Genomic DNA, 23,209 nt, shown 5'->3' on the forward strand with positions numbered 1-23,209 from the left:
CTGGAGAGAAGGCAATAGATTTATACTTGAAAGACATGAGTTTCCTACCCACTGTGGCCTCTGACGTTTCAGCTTCTTCATCTGTTAAAAGACAGGGATGCTGCCCATCTCACTGGGGGGTTGTGAGAAACTATTAAGTTAATGTATATGAAAGTCCGTCTGGAGAGAGTGAAGGACTAAATGAGTGCTACGGTGGCAAATATTTGAAATGCATCGAGACACAGTATGAGTTTCCAAATATCTTACTGTTAGGTGGCTTTGCCCCTCAGCACAAAATGTTGATCATCTCAGTAATAAATCTGAAGAATGCTGTAACCTTGAACACGAACAATTACTATTTCCACATTCGTTACACATTTTCCTTCTAGAAAAATAAGAGAGCTTCTATAAGGCAACGAATTGGCCAACGCAGTTCCCATGCCAATGTGTTCTACAGCGTTCTTATTATTGACAAAGTGCAGAACAAAGACAAAGGACTTTACACTTGTCACGTGAAGAGTGGTCCATCATTCAAATCTGTCAACACCTCAGTCCATATATATGGTAAGTCACCTGTGCTCTGCTTTCTATCATCATGGATTTGGGGCAGATTCTATTAAAAAAGTACATTTTCCTCTGGCCAAGAGATACTCTAACATGAATGATACAACTTGGTTCCCCTCTTCCCTTTGCCAAAAAGCAAAGTAAAGTAAGTGTTCTTTAAATGTAATACTTTTGAATTAGACAGAGAATCTTTTCCTTGCCAGTTTATTGTGGTTAATAATTCAGTTAGATCATGTTATAATCTCTATTAAGTTCTTTTTTTAGTATTCCATATAAACAAGACTGGAAAATATAACAGACTTACCTTCATTTCTCAGGTATTAGTATGATTTAGAGAGAAAAATGTGGTGGGATAAATTATTTAGAATTGATGTGATTTTTATCCCTGGTCTTACTCTCATGAAATCCTAATATTGTTGCTTAATTCCAATAGGGAAATTCTGTAAAGAAAATACTTGAGCCTCTTTAGAATCCTTAAAAACCTTATTTATCTGCACTGTTGAAAAGAAAAATGGTGCGGAGCATAATCTCTGGAACAGTCTTGGCAGGTGGCCTTAGAAATTATTTTGACTTTCTTCAGTAGTTTTTTTTTTTTTTTTTCTTTCTTAAATTGAATCATTTGTTTTATGGTGCCTGAAGGAACTTTCTCCCATCATACTCATGTTGGGCAGGTAGATTTTCTAAGTATCTCTACTTTTCTGTTATTGTGATACAGATATTTGAGGTGCCCCACTCTCTGTTGCCCTGCCTCTGTTTTATGTTTTACTCACAACCTTTTGATTTGAGAGTACCTCACCAGTTAGGTGCTTCTAAATTATTTTATTCAAGGATCACTATTTGGGCTCATTGATGGGCTTGATCAGAATTTGGCTCTGTTTATTCATTGCTTGCACCCTCCTTTTATGAGGCAGGGAGCCAGGTTAGTTTTGTTCTCTTTAGATAAACACAGCCTTTTCTAATCTCTTTATCACTTCTCCTTTCAAAGATAAGGCATTCATCACTGTGAAGCATCGAAAAGAGCATGTGCTTGAAACCATAGCTGGCAAGCGGTCCTACAGGCTGTCCGTGAAAGTGAAGGCATTCCCCTCACCAGAAGTTCTGTGGTAGGATCATAATTATTTTCCTATCAGTTTAAGATATGTGCTTTGTAAGTAGGAAGATGCAGGAGCCCTGTGATTTGAATTCCTGAAAAAATACCAGGATATGTTCCCCAGACAGTTGTGGAGAGCCAAGCACTGCGTTGGTTTCTGGCCTGGGAGCGAAGCAGGTAGGATGTGCCTGAGGGAAAGGGAAACTGTCACAGGATGGAGCAAGAGATATGAGGTGTTTCTGAGTGCTTCAGTTCAGCCATTCACAAGCTGTGACTAAATTTCTGCATCTCCAAACCTCCCCATGATGTCAACGTCCTTTGAATGGAATATGTTGGGCAATGAGTAGGAAGCATCTTGAATATGTAACATGCTCTATTAACCCTAAAGAAGTGGGCCCTTGTAATGAGGATAATAATTCTTTTATTATCTGAAAATAATTCTTTTATATACAGCTGGGATGAAAGTTCCAGTCTTGTTTTAAAATTAAACAAACATTAATAGAGACAAGACTTATTCAGCTGCAGGGGTGGAGGAAAGGACCAACTTGAACTAATTAAGTTTTTTTTGGCTCTAAGGGTGCATATTCAGAAATTCCTGAAGCAGGTTCTTTTTGTGTTAGTACAACACCTGATGTGAAACAATGTAATCTGTTTCTAATCTACAGTCGTTTTGTTAAATCGTTTTTAAATGCCAATATCTTTGGCTCAAACCATTACATTTTAAACAAAGAATAAAGTACAAAACTGATTAGGAAAACAACCCATACAATATAGAAGTGGTGCCATTATAGAATCACCTCCACCAGGCCTTATTTTGCTTTCAATATCCTATGATTAAAGTATTTGTTTTCTGTTTCCTCAGGTAGTTAGTAGGGGGTTAAAGAGAAAACTAAACTTTGTGCTATGCCCCTTCATGCTGTCACAGAAAAGTTTTTTTGTTTTGTTTTATAATGTACAAGAAATCCAATAATAAATTTCCTGCCAGTGTATGTAATTCCTTAATAGGAATTTAATCACTCCAGGAGATACATTCCCTGTTTCAAAAGTGTCTGAGTGTGTCCCCATGTATTAAACAGCACTAATTTCTTTTGTAACCAAGTAGCCAGGGCCTAAAACGCATACACCATAAATGGATCCATCTTTGAAAACACTGACTTGTTAATGAGAAATAAAGTAAACTAAGATGACATTTACAGTCATAGAATAGAGCATAGGCATTTCAACTGCTTTGGAACCGAGACCCATTAGTGATGATGATTTGCTTACAAGACCACGTAACATTTGCATGGATAGAAGCTAATACCAATATTTAATTTCCAATATTAAACCTTTATACAGAACACAATAAACTCCTAACAGAGTAAAAAATGCCCAGCTAAAGAACTGTGCAATTCAATGAAATCATAGAATTTTAATTAAATTTTGGAGAAACTCTAGAAAATTTGGAGAAACTGAGGTTCAAACGGGCAAGTCAGGGGCACAACACAGAGTGTCAGAGCCAAGTCAAGCATTCAGGCCTCCCAACTCTCAGCTTGTATGCAATTGCATGATATCTAGGCATTGATTCTATATTTAAAGTAAAAAAGAATTTTTTTTAAGTTCGGTACCTTTTGTTTGTGAGTTTTGTACCTTCGCTCTTCTTCCTCAGGGGAACAAATCTTGATAATCTTGATTTTACTATAGTTTATGAAAGGGACAACTGGTGTGACCATTTATACAACTAATAAGAACTCCACATGAGACCACAATAGGAAAGTCTATTTTTATTTTTATCTGGAGAAGTGATCTAGTTGATCTGACTTACAATGGCCCTTGGATTGCTGATGAAGCCCTCATGGAAAACTGAAAACATCTCGATGGGATCAGCCAGTGCTGCTGGGTGAATACTTAAGTCACATGGTGACCAGCATCCTCGTGGCTACCTTAAAACCAGCGCTTTTCTTTCTCCCTTCAAAGTACTTCTTCCTCCTTACCAATAAGTGTGAAGGGTTTCTCCCTTTAAAAACGATACCTGACAGGCGCCTGGGTGGCTGAGTCCAATGAAACGCCTGCCTTCAGCTCAGGCCCTGATCCCAGGTTTCTGGAATCAAGCCCTGAATCAAGCTCCCAGCTCCATGGGGAGCCTGTTTCTCTCTCTCTTTCTCTCTTGCTTTCTCTCTCTCTCATAAATAAATAAAATCTTTAAAATGAATAAATAAACAAACCATACCTGCCTTTACCAAAAAGTAAGCATCTATCTTTGTAAAATGAATGTGGAGGACCAAAAGGCTTGGAGCGTATCAGCTTGAGCTCACAAAAGTAAATGACAGTGTTTTAAAATGCTATCTGAGAGGCAGTATGGAGTGACTTCCCAATCACACTCTTAACCACAGGCTAAAAGATGGGTTCCCCGTGACTGAGAAATCTGCTCGCTATTTGGTTCATGGCTACTCGTTAATCATCAAAGATGTGGCTGCAGAAGATGCAGGGGACTACATGATCTTGCTGGCCATAAAGCAGTCGAGTGTGTTTAAAAACCTCACCACCACTTTAATTGTAAATGGTAAGCTTGCTGTTCCTCTACTTTCTTCCAGTTCTGGGCAAGGAAAGAGTTCTGGGAATATAGGTAAATCGAAAGTCAATAGCACAACATCAGAGAAAATAAACTTTTAGTGATTATTTTAAAAACCATGTATGCCCCCATCATGCTGATTTCATGTCTGCTTATTAACTTCCATAAGTATGATTTTTTATCATCGTAATCATAATGTACATACTATGGAATCAATTTTTTACTGTTATCAAAACACTTCTACTTAAAAAAAAAAAAAAAAAGGCTGTTAATGGCAACAATCATGTGTTTGTTTCCCTGACATCAAAACCAGGGAGAAGTGGTCTTTCATGCTGTATGTAGCCCAGGAGAAAGTCACCGCACAGCTCTTGACTTCTGTCCTATTCATCTCTCTTCCAGTGAAACCCCAGATTTATGAAAAGGCCGTGTCATCCTTTCCAGACCCTACTCTCTATCCCCTGGGCAGCAGACAAATCCTGACCTGTACCATTTACGGTATCCCTCAACCTACAGTCAGATGGTTCTGGCGTCCCTGTAACCATAATCATTCCAAAGCAAGGTAAGGACAGTTTGTTTCCAGATTAACTTTCAAATACTTGCCATACTTGGACTCAAGATTCTTTAATGGACACACATGGAAGTTTGCAAATGGAATATTCAGTTATATTTGGGGCAAAGGCTTTTGTTCTCACAGGAAAAAGTAGGTAATACCTACTCTTCTTTCCTCATTTCTAGTTTTTCTCTCTAGTTGATAGTGTTCAGAGCACAGGGGCAGGATCAATGTCACTTTGTGAGCCTTTTTTGAAACTCAGGTTGAAACTCCAGTCTTGTTCTCAACTGAAAACCTCCAGACTTTGGCTAATTCAGCTACAGTGGCCTTCCCATTTCCCATTTTGTGAACATTGGAAATGATAGGAGATCTTCCCTGCACTGATGATCACTACCCATTGTAGATTTTGCTCATGCTCTTCCATTCATCCGAAATACACTTCCACCCATTTGCTGCCTCCTTATCCTCTGAGGCTTACCTCTTATGTTAGCTTCTCTGTGAACTCTCCTGACTGCCTCATTCAGACTCCTTTCTCCCTCTTCTATATGAGCCTGTATGAGCCTGTATGAGCCGGGCCTCCTTAACACTTCTCTGGGTTTGCATCCTTTGCTGGGTTTGCATACATTTGCATACATTTGCTTTATCTTAGAGCCCTGAGCTGACTGAGAGCACCTCTGTATCTCTAGGCACACACAGTGGTAGAAGCTTACTGTGTGTTTGCCGAATGGCTGCGTCCCTACCTTCTGGTCATTGTGCAGTGCTTCCTTGCATCCTGTTGATGACTGAGTCCTGTTTCTCTTTTCTCATTTTTGTTTAGTCTAGAGGCATGATGCTAAGGACAGTTCATGGGAGCTAATTTGAAGGACGAGAATAGAATTGATAAGTGCAACAATAAGATATTATTGGGACTGCCCAAGAGCAATCACTTTGCCATAAATTTGCTTTATTGCTTTTTAACTCCACTTGCAGAGTGTTTGGGAAAATTGCTATTTAAAAAAAAAAAAGAAACTAAATGTTTAGCTTGATAAAAAGGTGAGACATGAATCTAGCATAAAGAGTGGCTATTTGGTTTTCTGGATTCTCCCTGCCATTTCAACTCTTCATCTTATGTTGTAATCTTTTGCATAAGGCCTTTCATTCTGAGAGTGAAAGCTACTAGTGAGTGCTAGGGTTCCTGAGAAGTAGCTGTTTCCACACATGTCCTGATTTCTCATGTGAATGCCATTTGCTAAGAATAGTAATATGGAGAAATTACAAATCTTGAATATCTTCTTTACCACTATGAGTACTTAACCCCCCCAAAAATGAGGTCTACTGAGATTTTGTATGGTTTTGCTAATTTAGGGGCAGGCATCCATATTTATGGATATTTATTTCTCCATCCCCTTAAGGCCTGGATATTTGTGCCAACCTAACATGCAAATAAGTGAAAAATAACTAAATAATTTAAGCTATTTAGAGAAAAATACAAAGTTTTGAATTTTCGGGGAATAACATAATGGCCTTTTATAGATGCTTTTAATGTTTGTTTTGACAATAACAAACCTAAAATTTCAATTCCAGGGGTGCTTAGGTGGCTCAGTCAGTTAAGTGTCTGACTCTTTGAGTTCAGCTCAGGTCTTGATCTCAGGGTCATGAGTTTGAGCCCCACAGTGGGCTCTCTGCTGGGCATGGAGCCTACTTAAAAAATTAAAAATATAATTTCAGATCTATTTAGGACAGATCTAGGAACTCTGTTAGAAAATAATAATTGTCAGTGAGGTAATATAATGTTATAAAGTTAGGTTTGGGGACACCTGGGTGGCTCAGCGGTTAAGTGTCTGCCTTTGGCTCAGGGTGTGACCCTGGAATCCCGGGATCAAGTCCCACATGGGGCTCCCTGTATGGAGCCTGCTTTTCCCTCTGCCTATGTTTCTGCTTCTCTCTGTGTGTGTTTCTTGTGAATAAATAAATAAAATCTTTTTTAAAAATAAAGTTGGGTTTGAATAATAGTAATAAAATATGGTTTGGGGAATGAAGTCATTTGAAGTAAAACTTTGGAGGCATTAGCTCTCTTCTTCTGATTTCTTTGTGGTACATGGGATCCTTCTTTTGTGTCATGGAGTAAGCTTACCAGGGTCTGGAAGGATGTGTAATTCCTCTTTGACTTCTCTCAAGACTCAAAGTAGTGCCTCTAATCTTCAGTAAATGTTTGTTGACCATTTGACCTATGCTCTGATCAAGGCATTTTTTAAAAAACCAATCACAAGACAGATCAGAAATGCAAGCTTTAACTTTTTCAGTGATATTTCATTTAAAAAATGTTATGTCATTACTTGAAATTATCTGCTATAAAATATGCATATCCCTAAGAAGTTATTTTTTTTCTAAGTCAATAGACAGAGAGTTATTTTTTTCTAAGTCAACAGACTGAGCAACTTACCTGTGTCAGGCCTGAATTCAATGCTTGATGGTTAAATCAGTACATTTAACTTAGAGATATATAGGACCTTTGTGCAGTAGGACACAAATAGAACAGATAGAAGCTAAACTTAGCAGATAAATGGAGCCTTCCTTAATTATTAGAAGTTTTCAAATGTGTCTTTGTATAAATGTATTTTATATATTAACACTTATATACCATTGTAGATAAGAATTTTAGTGACATTTGAATAAAAGACATTCTATCGCATAAATTTTTAGAATTTTATTTTGAGTTACATAGTAACATATTTGCATGGTGGTATCTATTCATGCCTGTCAAAAGAGATTAGGCAATTTTAATACATACACATTACTCTTGAATATATAGAATAATTCTTGGTATTTAAATTTTAGGCTCTTGTTAAAGAACATATCTATATATGGACACAACCGAAGCATTAGGGTTAGTTTTGAGGTTTGAATGTGTTTCAGTAGCTCAAACTTTTTTTTTTAAAGAAAATATATTTTATTTATTTATTTGAAATAGAGCAAGTGAGAGAGAGTATGTGCCAGGCAGGGGTGGGGTAGTAGGAGAGAGAGAAAGAAAAGCAGGTTCCTCACTGAGCAGGGAGGCCAACACAGGGCTTGATCCCAGGACCCCAGGATCATGACTTGAGCCAAAAGCAGACGCTTAACTGACTGAGCTGCCCAGGTGCCCCTAAGTAGCTCAAACTTATTATTTGGTTTAATATGGCCAACTAATAAGTTTATGTATTTACTAGTACCCAGTAAATACATAAATATATTTTAAACTTGTCAGAACTACTACCCAACTAGTCCATCTTTGTGGAAATTAAACCATAAATAACATTAGAAGAAATTTCCTCCTTAAAAAAAAAAAAAAAAAAGTGATACACTGCTAAGTCTTAGCTATGCTTTTGATTCACCCAGAGTTTGTTCTTATAAAACATTGCTAATAAAAGAGAGGGAAAAGGTACTTTCCAATTCACATTCCTAATGAGCGGGGAAGAAATATAACAAAAATTTTTCCCCTTTTACTTTCCTGCACATTTGGGTGGTAAAGTAGTAGGAGAGCTAGATTTTAATAGCATTAAAATAACTTATCAATGCCCAATGAAGTGGAATTTTGAATTTTTCCTCATCCTTAGCAATTAGCAGAGACTTCTAAATAAATATTCCTAAACTTGTTCCAGATTAGTATGGGCATAACCTAGGGCATGTGCATAAAGGTAGGTAAGCTTATAGTCCCTTTCACATGTGCATAGTTTACAGCTTCTGTTCATATAACATACGGATGATAATTCTACACACTTCACAGAGACAATATGAGGATAGAATGAAGTAATGGACAGAATGCTGAAGAAAGGCAAGGTTGTGATAACTGCTAGCAGTAGGATAAGATTCTCTAATTAATAAGGCTCTAAAACTTTTAAGGAACTGGAAAAGAATTTTCTGCCTACTATAGAGCTAGTTTCACAACAGTGACAATTTTTAACCTAAAGTTTCTGAGAAGTGAACACAAATGGTGGAAAGTCAAGTGTGATTTTGCTGGGCTTGAGAAATAGAAATGTAGTAGGCCTGGGGGTAGAATTGACAAAAAAATTAACGTGATTTTTCAGAAGAAAAACAAAGGAAATACAGATGAGTTAAGCAAAAAGAAAAGCAAGACTACGAAAAACTGCAGTAGGGGACCGAAACAACCGTCCCGGTGTGTGCGGCCTGCCTCACTCACTCGTTTCCTGTCATGGGAGGAAGTGGTTCTGACCTGTGGGTTGGCAAAGGCCAGGGTGGGGCAGCATGGGACATGGGAGAGCTGATTCCTACTTGGTGAACCCACAGTAGATTCTAGAAGTTCACCTCCCCCCCTCCGGATGTTGAAGAACTGAGTGGGACTACCGAGTGCGACTCACCACCCATGTAGTGAGCTGAGTTTGCTCACATAGTGCTTTGCCACAGTGCTGGTTCCATCTCCCGGGCATAGCATGGAGATTGGTCTCTACAGGAATGAATAACAGTCTTGAACTGGAGGGAAGGGACCCCTCTTTGGGAAATGGAGTAGATGGATTTGTGGGGCCCGGCTGGAAACTGATCAGACAGCCTTGGCATGATGCTGGTACTCAGATCACCCATTGCACTTTCTTGGGAAGAGTCTGAGATGGTGGGAGCAACTGACTGGAGAATTCAGACCTGGCTGGGCCATTTACTCCCACAAAGAGGAGGGTGGTGAGTGGGCCGCTGCTGAGTCCTTCCTGACACTCGCCCTTAACCCATGAACGCCCTTAACCCATGAACGCAGCCCAGCAACCCAGCCCAGCAACCCAGCCCAGCTCCCCAGCCCAGCTCCCCAGCCCAGCAACCCAGCCCAGCTCCCCGACCCTGTCAGTGCCCAGCTTCTACCCCTCTGAGGTTGCTTTGTCTTCTTTTTAAAACGAAGGCTTGCCTTTCAAATGTTGAATGTGTTTGTGTCTTTTCTCTGGGGAGGGGAGGGTGAAGGTCTGCAGCCCCTGCTATTAACTGCTGCTTTGTTTTTAGAGCACACGCTCTTTCCGTCACAGGCTGCTTTCATTCTCTATCCCCATCTAACTATCGAGGTCACATATAACACTGATAGATGATAACAGAGTGGCAGCACAAACTATGCTGTTTTTAGTGGAAAAAAACCGTTAAGTGAATTCAGTTCTTTGGGAAAAATCTCATTTGCTTTAGCCAGCTATTGGTGGTGACCAGTAAAAATACATAGAGAGAAACTCTTGCTCCTTCTGCTACATTCACATTGCTCGCATGTTACAAATGCGTTGTGCACATCGTTGGTGTTCAACCCAAATACACTGTCACCCATCTACTTATCGCACCAACCGTGCGTAAAACAAAGATCCACACTGTTGGCCATTATGTTTTATTATGTAAGATCAAACATATCTGTTAATTACTTATTCTCTCTGGACGTGTACCTGCAGAATGTCTATTTCCCAGTCTCAGGGATAGAGACCCGGGAAGCAAGGAAGTGGGTTCTATTCTTGGCACAGGCCCTGACTTCTTTGTGACCTTGGCCAGTTATTTAATCTGTGTTTCAATTTCCCCTTCTGTAAATGGTAACTGCCCTGCTTCCCTTTTCCTATAATACATAGCTATTCATGAGTGAAATGAGAAAATCACTTAAAACGACATTTTCTTCATTCAAAAAAGCTTGAAATAATTTCCTAGTTGTGGCACATTGATATTTCCCCCCTTCTGCTTCTTACAAATTATTAAGCAATTTGACCCGAGGATTAACTCTGGGGATCAGTGCCCAATTCATTGAAAAAAATGAACCTGTGAAAGTTGAATGGTTGTAAGAGAAGAGCTTCCATCTAAGTATGTATTCTGTGGTACAGAGCTGCCTCAGTAATTATAATGCTAGTAATTACCCATTAAAAAAACAACCCACAGCTCCCCCACTGCGGGTGTCAATCCACATTTTTTTCATTGCCAACCTGGACTACCTGTGCCAGTCATGGCCCAGCCCAGCCAAGCAAAGGCATTATGATTCTTTGCCCACTTAGCCCAAAAACCTCGCTTGCTTTATTTGATCTTTTGCCAACGAGTCCCTCTGGAATGCAAACAAATGTAATTGGATTCTCAACTCATGGCAGGTGAGGAGGGTAGAGTATTCTGTATTACTTTCTTAGCCAGAATGGTGGATTTTCTAAGAAAAACGTGATAGGTGTACGTGGAATTTTAAGGAACTGCTTCCAGAACTCTAAAGCCAGTCAAATCTGGAGTCTCAGATAGTTACACGCTTTAGAAGTTTAATAGGATGTGATAATCCCTGCCGCACAATTTGATGTCCCATTTTGGAACCCGCCTCACCTGCCCAGCGGTAGAGGACTGGGGTTTGGGTCTGGGAAAGCAGACCACTCCAGGACCAAGTGTGCTTTGCTGGGCTTCCCAGGGGGTGGCAGGGCGGGGGGGCAGGGGGTTGATGGGAGGTGGCCTACAAAATAAAGGAAAGCAGAGGCATCTAGGAACTCGGAGAAGGACTCGCTTAATTGCATCTCTCTATTGTTTACATCAGCAAATTGGCAAAGAAAGGAAGGCTTGGATCATTAGGGATGTGTGAGGGATAGATCATCTGAGATCATCTGAGAGACATACCCCGCTGATGCACAAACCTAACAGGACCCAAACAAAACAATTGTTAATGGTAGTTAATTAGAAATGTACTCAAGGATTTAATTGACTGCCAGCATGAAGGTCTGTTATTTTGGGGCTGAAACAATGTTATGTCCCATATTCTACTATCTACAAAATGAAAGTTTTAAACAATTTAAACACTGAAAAAGTCAACATTTCCTAGGGGCTATCTGTAGGTCAGATGTCAAAGGAAAGCATGATTTAAGAAGACCTTTCCTTTTGGAAATATCACATACTGCATGTTTTTTTTAACATTTATCACATCCCTCTTAAGCATATATATAATTTGTGTCCATGTGTCTCTTGCCAGATTTTCCATGCAAGGTACGTATGGGTTTATGGACTCAAACCAGGCACACCATCGAGAGTTTTAACGTGCCATACACAAAACCCTGAATCAAAATGGGGATTTTAAAGAAGGAAGACTCATTCACTGGAGACCACTTTAGCAGAACTTTGAGCTTGAACAAACAAGCTCAAATTAATCTGGCTGTCTTCTACAGGAGGCTTTCATCACAAGCAAACGTGAATGTTCACTTACTAATGAGAAACTTCTTGCTTTCTGTTATATAATTGCTGGATGAGGAAGTGCATGCTGCCCAATGTGAATGTTTGGACGAGCGCCCTTATTAATATTTCATACAAAGTCCTGAGAACAGAGCACGAGTTCATTTGCCAAATGCCTCTCTGCCACTTTTCTCTGCTTTGTGAGATTTGCCTCTTTTTCCCACTCCTCATGGTAATACGAGTCTGATGAATAATTGTTTCTAATGAATTAACTGTCTCCTGTAATTGCTGTCAAATATTTCATTATGTGTTTAAATTAAACCAAAAGGCTGAGTCATAGGAAGTCTACGCAGAGCAGTTTTTAGAGGGATCTTTTGAGCAAATTCAGCATTGCTTCCCAGGATTAGGAATATCAGAAGGTAATGACATATGGTTTGGGAAGTTTCCTTAAAAAAGATGGGTGAGCCTCTCAAATTTTCTTTGATTTTTAAAACTCACAGATTTTTAAAAATTGAATGAGTATTTTCAAGACTGAATCTAGAAACTAATGTCCAGACACAAGAGCCTTAGGTAATAGATAAATAGGACAGATCACTTATAAGACATGCACCTGTTCTTGGAAGTCTACATTTTAGTTAGATCTCCATTGACTTAATAGACTGTTTTATTCCTTTTTTTGTTTGTTTGTTTTTTGTTTTATTCCTTTTTTAAGGAAACCCCCACCCCAGTCCCCCGTAGTGGTGTAGCACAAGGAATAAAATCGGGAGACTATTCTTGAAATATAAACTCTGATCACTGATTTTAATGTAGCCTCCCTGCCCTTTTAGGTGAAAAAATACAGCCTGGTGCATTGAGAAGATAGAAAGGATATAATGGATTTAGACTATGGCCAGATGGTGTCTTAAAATGCGCTTCAAGTCAGTAGAACTTGTTTCTTCCTACTTTCTCTAGAAGCCTCGGGATGTCTTGTCACCTCAAATGCCACTATCTACTTAATGATAACAGACGTAATCAATGAGCCCTTCCTAGTGCCAAAGCTGTGTTCTCCCCTTTCCATACAGTGTCCCTGATCTGTACAATTCTACAGAATGGACATAATTTCCTCACCAGGAAACTGAAGCTCAGAAAGTTATTTCTCAGGTGTTTTCAGATCATGGAATAGGAGAGGCTAAGTAGGTTGGCATTTCAGAAGGTTACTTTTCATTGGTGTCCCATGGGATTCCTCCAAGTACACCCCATGGGTTCCCAGAGAAAGTCACAGAAATCCTCAAGGGGGACTTGCCTAACCCACTGGGTTTACTCTTGAGCCAGTGATCCCACAAAGTCCACCTGTAAGTTAGAGTTGCACTGTGAGGATGGGAAGGAAGAGGAGAAAGAGCAGCTGGGAGAATTTGACTCAGATTTCACGATTACTTTGGGAACTGGTGATGACCTGTACTGGTCTGGGCGCCAGACCTACAGGTGCGAATAGACCTTTTGACGGAGTATAAACCTAGTGGGACAAGCAGGTCTAAATAAGACCAACCTGAGGAGGAAAGGAAGTCAGTCAATTTGGCACTTCTGCTGTGATGGCACTGGCCCTCTGTATGACTTTTTCCCCATGCGGGTGGCTTTGCTCTCTTGCAGGGGAGTCTCATTCCCTCCTTTGTTGTTCAGGATTAATTTTTTGGATCAAGATTCAGCAAGCACTCAGACCTCAGAGAGGGGGCTCACAAAGCTGTGGATTTTTGCAGGAGGCAAAGAATGGGCTGAGGGGGAGGGGAGGATGAAAGAAAAGGAGAAAGCTTGAGTTTATAGTTGATGAGTAAATGCAGTAAAGACATGGACGTCTCCACAGGCCTTGACCTACTCACTTGGAATGCTTCATTCACTTAGAATTAGGGAATCTTCAAGATTAAGAAGAGCTTGTTTTATAGAGGAGAACTGGCACAAAGATAATTATCCCTCACCTCACAGCTAGTTCATGGCAAGCCTGAGACTGGGCCCAAGTCTCTGATTTCCTGTCTATTATTCCTGTTCGTTCTTATTTCCACCATAACATTGCATTGAGTCTCCATGGGAGGGGCCTGTAACCTCGATGAATAAATGAACTGTCATGGTTTCAGTGGCTGGTAGGTAATAAGGACTACAGTTTCAAGGAAACTCTGAGGGAAATAAGACCTGAGTCCTAAAGATGATGGGTAGGTACTAGAACAGCAAACAGAAAGGAACATAGATATGACAGAGGGACATGGGGATACGAATGGGATGAAGAGTTGAAAAGGACATGCACCAAGCATAACTTGGCCGGCTCATCAGGTTTGGGCTGAGAAAATTGAAAACCAAAACTTGGAAAGCTGGATATGGACCTGATGTAGAATTTTTCATATGAGGGCTAAATAGTTGAGCCAGCCATTCATTCTACCTCAGCCCTCCTTCCTGGCTAATGCTTGGCTCTTCTGCTATCAATTGCACATGGGCCACCTCATCACTTACATGCGTGGACTGATAGACTTTCACAGGTTCATTGTTGGCGGTCTTACTTCTGTCACCCGTCTTTAGCATGTGTCATGTGCATTGTGTCCCTGAAACTCTGTCCTGCACATCTGAAGATCAAAGCCTTAGAATCCAAGAACTTGGATTTTCACTTGAGCTTTTTAAAAAATGATCGGGGGAGGGGGGGTGGCTCCTGGGTAGCTCAGTCAGTTAAGCGTCTGCCTTCAACTCAGGTCACGATCTCAGGGTCCTGGGATCGAACCCCTGTGGGGTTCCCCACTGAGTGCGGAGTCTGCTTCTCCCTCTCTATCTCCCTCTGCCCCTACCCCCCCCCCCACTCATGTTCTCTCTCTCTCTCTCTCAAATAAATAATATCTTTAAAAGTAAATAGGTAGATTAAAAAAAATGATCTGGGGGCATGTTATCCCATTTCCTGAGGCTTTTAACGTTCCAGATGCCTTGTCTTCATCATTGAAAACTATGTAAGATGATCATTGATTGCTGCCTTATTGAGAAATTCCCTCGTGTGAAAAAGCCTTTGGGTAAATAAGGTGAGGAAAACGAGAATGGGTGGAGACTACTTAAAGCCAAATAGAAGATTATGTCCAGAAGACTCTATGGCCTAGGCTTTCTATTTTTATTTCTTTTGTAGCTGAAAATTATTGAGTACTTTATAGTACATTAAGTGTTTAATGTATGCTTTATATGTACTGCCTCATTTAATTATTACAGAGCTTCTGTGAGGCAGATCCGGGATTATTGCCATTATAGAAAGTTTAAGTACCTTGTTAGAAAATCAGCCCTGGTTTTCTGGTGTCAGAGTCTATAAATGAGTGGCTTTCTCTCACATCATCAACCAGGCACTTCATTTTCATTATGAGGGTTGGCTCTGTAATAACTACTTAGACCTTAAGTTGATTAATTTGGGGGCACAAGCTCATGATCCAGAAACAAATATGTTTGGAGAGGCCTATGTTAATGACATCAAGAACCAATTTTAAAAGGTATTAGGATGCAGAAAAATATAGTCTAGAATTTAAGGTCATGGGCTACAGAGCCTGAATCCTGGCTCTACCGCCTATTACTGTCTACCAGCTTCTGGGTAAAATAAACTACCTTTGTATGTCTGAGTTTCCTGATCTACACAGTAGAGATAGTAGCACTGATACCTTAAGCTTGTTTGCAGGGATTAAATGAGCTAGTATATAGCTCATTTATGAAGTATTTAGTTCCGTGGCTGGTGCATTGTGAGGGCTAAGTTTGTTGGCTGGAACTTGTCCAGTATTTTTAGATTACTCTAGGGCTGCCCACTGCAAAGCAGCTTCCTTCTGAAGTGGCATTATATGCACAGGAATATCCTGTGAAAGCTGACAATATTCTGACAAAATGATCCATGCTGTTAGGTTAATGTTCTCCCAGAAAATATGCTTGCATCTTTAATTTTTTAAAAAAATTTATTTATTTACTTATTTGAGAGAGACAGAGAGAGAGAGAGAAGGGGGAGGGACAGATGGAGAGGGAACGAGTCCCAAGCGGACTCTTCACTGAGTGCAGAATCCATCACAGGGCTCCATCTCTGAACCTTGAGATCATGACCTCAACCAAAACCAACAGTCGGACACTTCACCGACTGGCCACCCAGGCTCCCCTGTGCTTGCATCTTTAGACAGGTCTTCTGACTATGGTGATTTACTCCAAAGAAATTAGAATGGAATAGAAAGGGTAGAACTTTCAGATTTTTTTTTCTTTTTTTTCTTTTTTGGAAATTAGAGGAGCTATAATATCCTAAGTCTACTCGCATTTGAAAATTCTACCTCAGCTATTCAAACATTCATTGACCCAATTCTTGACCCGGCTATGCTAGCATAGGGGCTCTTGACATCTTACTTACTTGTGCTCAGTTATATTCTGATATTTTTCTGATATTTTGATACATGAGCACATATTTGACTTGTCTCTTCAATAAATGTATATGTTCTTTAATAACTGAAGGATCTAAATCTTCTACTTTCAGAGGATATGATTTTACTTCTTAAATGGAACATGTATGAATATACATTTTTTTTATTTGAACACAGTGGTGCTAATAATTATGAGCCAATATTTTTGCCTGCTCTTGAGGAAAGATGAAGTGCTGGTTGGTCTTCTATATTCTGTTAGACCAGAAGATGCTTCTCCACACATCAGCCTCATTGCCTAAGTTGAAATTGTCCATGACTATCAGTTTGTCAGATATGGGTTACACTATGAGGGCTTCATCCAGGTCACAGTCAGACCCTCTGGCTCCACTGGTACTCCTCACTGTGAGTGGCCAGGCAGTGATGGTGGTGACAGTGCTTAGTTGAGAGGATATGTGTGAGGTCATTTGAGGGTCAGTAGTGCCCTTTTTTTCAGCACATTTGAGGTATGTGATGGATGGTAGGTTGACACCTAACATGGGGTTGAATCCACATCTAGTCAGGGCATTGTCAGGATTCACTCTTCTCAGTGTGAGGTGGAGATGGGTGTGCTCCTCTACTGTTTACAGGTGGCTGGGCTAGGCCATAAGGTTATAATGATGAATAAACATAGTCCCGGCTCTTAAGTAGCTCTCTATCTAGTGAGATAATAAAATGACAGCTTATATTATCAATCTATCTACTGTGTGTTGGGCACTGTGCCAAGCACATTACATAAATTAACTCGTTGAGTATCACCCTGATGTTTGCCATCATGGACAGCAAAAAGTTCTTCTGTAAATTATTTCCCTTCTGTTTATCTTTTAACTCCTATAATAAAACTAGTAAGACATGGTAACATGGCGTTACTTCTTTTGAATTTGCAATGTTAAGGACACATTCATTTCCCAAAGAATTTGAGTTGTTTTACAAAGAGTACAACAAATAATTTAGCAAACCTGAATGAAAGGAGAAAATGCGGTGAGACCAGTACTAAGATACGGCCCATATGCTTTTACTGTCTAGTTGTCGAGAGAGAAAGAGAAATGAAATAGACACTTGGAAGATTAAGGGGCCCATCAGATAAAAAACAACCAAGAAAAAGCTTTCAGGAAACTGAAATTTGAGAAAAATGATTTCTCCTGTCATAATCCTTGGGATGTAGTGTGCACAAACTCCTCAACCACATTTCTACTTCAATGAGTGTCACAGGACTGGAAATCATCACATCCCTTAGTGTTCATCAGTGGCATAACACCAAACCAGAATTTATTAAAAGTGGTACAATGCAGGGTGCTTGGGTGGCTTAGTCGGTTAAGAGTCCAACTCTTGATTTTGGCTCTGGTCATGATCTCAGGGTCATGAGATCAAGCCCCGAGTCAGGCTCTGCACTCAGCCAGGAGTCTGCTTGAGAGTCTCTGTCTCCCTCTCCCTCTGCCCTTCCCCCACCACACGTGTGCATGCTCTCTCTCTCTCTCTCAAATAATTTTTTTTAAAGTGATATGATTGGTCTATTTAAGAATTATTCAAAGGATTGAAAAGATGCTAAGTTCTCTGAGCAACTTTCTGTGACTCTGATTCTCATAGCTGGGTTTTTCTGTCCAGGCTTACAAAACTAGGAAGTTGTAAAACTATGGTTTGAACTCAGGTCAGAGTAGGTCTCAATTCTACGTTCCTAATGCTAAATTGTGATTGCCTACCCCTACGGCAGAAGGATCTTTGGACATTTCAGCATTGACAGCTATATAAAAGGCAATGTGCTCTCTTCCTTTCTGTGAGAACAAAATGTAACAATAGCTTGAAATAGAGTTAACACCTTAAGATTCCTTGAATGGATTCAAGGATATTATTTGTAGCTCCTCTTGAGATTTTCCTAAGGAATTTTTATTTATCAAATCACCCTTCCTTAACTGAGCAGTCTTTTCACTTAGAAGAAAAAAAATGAATGAACAAAGTAGGTGTTCTTGTTAAGACCCACACTTGGGTGTGGCCTAGTAAGTATCCATCCTTTGTCACCCCGGTTAGGGTGGCAAGGATGCCTTGGCCTGGCTCAGGTTCTGTAAAAGAGAGAAGAGCAGAGTCATGGGTGGTTTGGAGCTGTTGGTAGAAGCAAGCAGGGAGAGAGGAGGAAGGAAAGCAGAGGCTGGGAAGACAGGCCTTGTTCTGAGTGTGAATGGACCATGAGACCCTGGAGGGCAGGAAGCAGCGCAGGCCAAGACGCTCACGGAAAAGCTCTTATCGAAACAGAGGTGGCCAGGGCGCTGGATCACCTCCACCATTGTCCAAGGAGCTGACCCAGAGCCTTCAATCCCTGAGAAGCCTTCTCCACTCCCCCCTCTCCATTCAGACAAGAAGTAGTTTTCAGTATGGGCTCCAAGGCGTCACAAGGTCTCCCTGTGTGCAAGAGAGCCACTTGTCCAGAATCCCCTCAGCGTGACCCTGTGACCACCCTGAAGGCCCAGGCCCTCTTCCTGGAGCAGAAGGAGCAGGAACCATTCTGTCTAAACACTCCTTCCAACTCCGCACCTTTTTCTGCCAGCATCCCCTCCCCTATATTGTTTTATTTGTTTTGAGAGAACGTGAGAGGAGGGGAATAGAGAGTGTGTGCAGATTGTATTAATCTGATGGCTCAGATACACTATCACTAATGTTTTGACACAACACCCACAGTAGCAGAGCAAAGTTTACATCAGGCCCTGCTACAGGATGGCGCACCATAATGGGGAACCAGCCCCGGCCATGCCCTCTGGCTGGCTGCCAGGTGGTCTTTTTTTTTTTTCCTTTCTAGGTTTTTTTTAAAGACATTTTACAGCCTCGATTTGTTCTTTATTACTGCTCTACCCCTTTGTTTCCTAACTTGAAATGATTCAATATTCTGTACAAACAGATTCTAATCAGAGTTAGCACGTGCAGTCAAATCCCATTAAACAGATAAGCAGAATCCACACCAGAAGTCCTTAGATCTCATCATCCAAAAGAGAAAAAGGGAGAAAGAGATTATTCTCTGTCTTGAAACTTTGTAGAGTTTTCTAGAGCCTCTTTTCCAATGAAGTGTGTTTTAATTATAAATTGATACATTCATTGCTAGGCATGGCTCAGGCTCAAATAGGCAGCCATTGGGGATTGGGTGCTCAGCTCACCACTGCGCACCCCCACACCCACCCCAGAGGCCCTCTTTAAAGTGTGCTGCCTGCTTCAAGTATTGAAATTCATAGTAAAATAGGCTAACTTCATCCCAGAGCATGTCCGGGATCGTGCAGACACAAATAAGTTAGAGGAAAGACTAAGATTGTGATAAAAGTTGGATTCGTTATTTCGTTGCAAGATTTTTTTAAATGATAAAATTCATCAGCCAGTAGGAACCCAGGAGTTCCTATAATTTTAGCATCAAAGCATTTTGATGATCAAAACAAATCAATTTATGTCAAAAATGTAATTACAAAATAATCTTCTGCCTTTTCCTCCTCTACCAAAGGACTAGGTGCTGCTTCTCCTTTTGAAAGCTAAATGTGCACTTTCTCTTGGTGTCTGACTTTGTACCAGTTTGATTCAGAGGACCCCCAGAGTTTTCCTCTAGCCTGTGACTCTGAGCCAGATTCACCCTGTGAAGCATGGTGATAGAAGTTTGAGGAGGCTCCTTGGGAACAGAATTTGTCCTATGTGATGGATTGAGTTCTGGTGTGGTGAAAAGAGTTGAATATATCTGGGTTATGATCCCAGGTCTGTTAGGTTCTGTGGGAGTCTGAGGAAGGCATTTGGTTTTTCTGAGTCTTGGTTTCCATAGTAGTAAAATGATTTTTGAAATGGTCATTAATAATGCCTGCTTCACTTAAGGGCAACTGTGAAAATTAGTTGGACTTAAATGTGCATAGTCCCCTAGTCCAGGCCTGGTCTATTAGCAGTAGCTCAGTAATAGCCAGTTTCCCTTCAGCCAATCAAGAGTCAGGATTTAGCAGAACAGAAATGTTGAAAGAAAGATCAGCTTAATATCATTTATTTATCATGGGATGAAAAAGGTGAGCCAAAAAAAAAAAAAAAGCCAAATTTTTTTACGTTGAGATTTAGGCTATGGAGTAGAACCTTCTGGAAATAGCAGAAATCATTTAAGAAATGAGAAGTTATACTGGATAACTCCAGGAGATTGTGGGTATCATAACAGGCACTAAACAGATGGTTGGCTTCTAGAAAAGCTCGGTGAAGTGTTGAACTATTCTGAGAACACCACTTCGAAGAATAAACAGATACTAACCATCAGTGGCTAACGCTCACCCGGCTGGATGCTCCCTTCTGATTCCGCCAGATGCAACCAGCCATCCTCTAAAGAAAAGAAAGTATGAGCTCTGTGTCTGAGGGAAGGTGAGGGGAAAGGAAAGCAGGAAGAATGTAGAAGGTCTGAAAATCAGAATTGTTCAAAGCCAGCACTAAGAAAAAGCACAGGTGAACACAAATGGGCCTTTGGGTACACTCTGCCCTGCTTTTCCTATAAGGCGGTCGAGAGGATTTGTGAAATTAAGTGGGAACTGAGTTCAGAGCCTGGATGGCAAAGGGAGTTCTACTATAAGCTGTAATTGTGCAGCTTGCACACTTTGGGCGCTGAATACATTTTGGTGTGTGGTAAGAGTTGTTTGCTAAATTTTGGGAAGAAGCTTTGATGCAGAAAGGACTAAAAAAAAAAGAAAAAGAAAAAGGCATTAAATCCCCAGTGCAGTAATAGAATTTGTGTAGTGAATGTTTGAGCAGCCTTTTCTTCCTATATACAAAGAAGCACTGAAGTATGAAAATCTCTTGGTATATGATGATATTATGCAGATATTATGTTGCATGTGGGGGAAGGGTTAAGTGCACAGATTTTGGAATGAGCCAGAACTGATGAAAATTCTGCCTCTGCCATTGACTAGCTGTTTAACCTTGGGTAATTTACTTAACCTCTCTAATCTTTGATTTCCCTGTCCATTAAAGGGGGGGGGGTGTGATAGTACCTACTTTTTTAGGTTGTGTAGTTTAATGAGATAGAATATATGAATCACTTAGCATGGTGCTAGCATGTAGAAAATAGAGTATAACATTGCATGGTGTATATTACAATTATTATAGCCCATTGGCTGGTTAGCTTGCCTGTTAGGAGCAGCAGTCAAGATTGCAGGTTGGACCTCAGTGCTAGCTTTGTCTTTGGCTGTGGCCCCAGACTGCCTTCATCTGTCTTTGGTCACATAGGAGCCAAATATTTATGAATGTGAAGGGAATAGGGCAAATCCATCACCACTACAGGAAAAATCAACCAGAGCATGCAGGTCTGTAATGCCATCTACACCTATGGAGGGTGTTTTCCCATTATGGATGGAAAGAAGCAGCCTGGTGACTTAGACCAGGTGGGAGAGTCCCACAGATGGCTCCCAGTTGGAGTTAGACAGACTGACATGTCACACGTAGGGTCTCAGCTCCATGTGTTGGATTCATAATTGGCTGTTTTGTTTTAACTTATTTATATCAATCTCTTGTCCAAAACGAATTCGTTTCAACTCCAGGGCAATTGATGAGATGACATGGAATACACCCTTACCCCAGAAATCTTTTGCGTCTCAATGGTTATAAATACCTCCATGCTATTGTATTTGTCACTCTGTATGCAAATGGAGGTAGGAGTCCGAAAGCTCATTAGGCAAGAGACAGAGGCTTGGAGCATGGAGAGGACCGCGTGGAGCTGAAGCTGATAACAGTGGCCTTGTCCAGAATAGTGCCTGGGAGCTTTCTTATCTCCCTTTGGCAGGAGGTGCTGTGGGCTTCCTGTGCGAAATCAGGAGTGAACGCTGCTTTCCTCTTGTTGTTCGGCTTCCTCCCCCCTCAAGACGGTTCCCAGCACAGTGATTATCTTTGCATCTTCAAACATGGCACAATCTACTTCCTTAAGAGCTTGATGTATTCTTAAGGCTTAGGCAAATTCCCCTCCCCCTAAATCTCTTTTCAAGTGCTGTTATATAGTCAGGTTCCTAAATGACATTCTATTTTTATGGTTCCAATTACAAAGAGGGAAAAAGAAAAAAAAAACAGTCCCCAAATTAGAAAATGGCCACAGAATGTGTCCTTTGCACTGGGAGGACCCTGCCGTGAGTCTAGCCTACAGTTTCCATACTAGGGCTTTTGCCGTCAGCTGCCACCCCTGGGGGCCGGGGGTGGGGGTCAGAGGCTGACAGCCCTGCATGAACTTGGGCAGCAGACTGCACTTCCCTCGGGAAACGCCTAGACTTGCTGTACTCCAACATATTTCTTTGCCTTTCCTGAAGACCAAGAGTATGCAATTAAGATCTCTGCCTGAGGCATCCGTTTATCTTTTTCACTTCTTTGGGGGAAAAGGAATGGAATTAAGAGCTTCTTTTCCAGATACAAGAGAACGTCGGCTGTTTGATGGCACAATGCCAATACAGGTGTGCCCGTGTGTAATAAACCTATCTACATGTAAGGCATATGTGCGTTGTGTATACTTGTAAATGCATTGAATGTGTGTGCAGGACATGAGGTCAACCAGTGGCTCAAGGCATGAATGTTACAGTCCAAAGAACGGAGAATAGGGTCTTTGAAAAATAGCAAAATGACTTCAGATTTCAAAACTAGCACTAAAATGTTTCAAGTAAAGGAGAAAGTATATGATTTCTCTTGGGTTCATTTTCCTCTACTAATCAATAACAGTTAAAATGTTCACTTACTTTACCTGATGACTATAGAGAATATCTGTTAGGGATTCCTGGGTGGCGCAGCGGTTTGGCGCCTGCCTTTGGCCCAGGGTGCAATCCTGGAGACCTGGGATCGAATCCCGCTTCGGGCTCCTGGTGCATGGAGCCTGCTTCTCCCTCTGCCTATGTCTCTGCCTCTCTCTCTCTCTCTCTCTCTCTGTGTGACTATCATAAATAAAAAAAAAATTTTTTTAAATTTTTTAAAAATTAAGAATATCTGTTAGAAATTGC

At 40.7% G+C, this 23,209-nt stretch overlaps 1 protein-coding gene across 6 annotated transcripts in view; it reads left to right on the top strand.

Annotated features, from left to right (window-relative positions):
* FLT1 (fms related receptor tyrosine kinase 1) overlaps positions 1-23,209 on the top strand; it is a 178,311-nt gene that overhangs the window by 56,989 nt on the left and 98,113 nt on the right. For all 6 annotated transcript variants that reach the window (XM_038573381.1, XM_038573380.1, XM_038573385.1 and 3 more), the window contains 4 exons: positions 369-543; positions 1,529-1,646; positions 4,006-4,175; positions 4,584-4,743. In XM_038573381.1, the coding sequence (XP_038429309.1) occupies positions 369-543; positions 1,529-1,646; positions 4,006-4,175; positions 4,584-4,743 (623 nt within the window). The remainder of the gene's footprint in view (positions 1-368; positions 544-1,528; positions 1,647-4,005; positions 4,176-4,583; positions 4,744-23,209) is intronic.

Source organism: Canis lupus, chromosome 25 (assembly GCF_011100685.1).
Source record: "Canis lupus familiaris isolate Mischka breed German Shepherd chromosome 25, alternate assembly UU_Cfam_GSD_1.0, whole genome shotgun sequence".
NCBI lineage: Eukaryota > Metazoa > Chordata > Mammalia > Carnivora > Canidae > Canis > Canis lupus.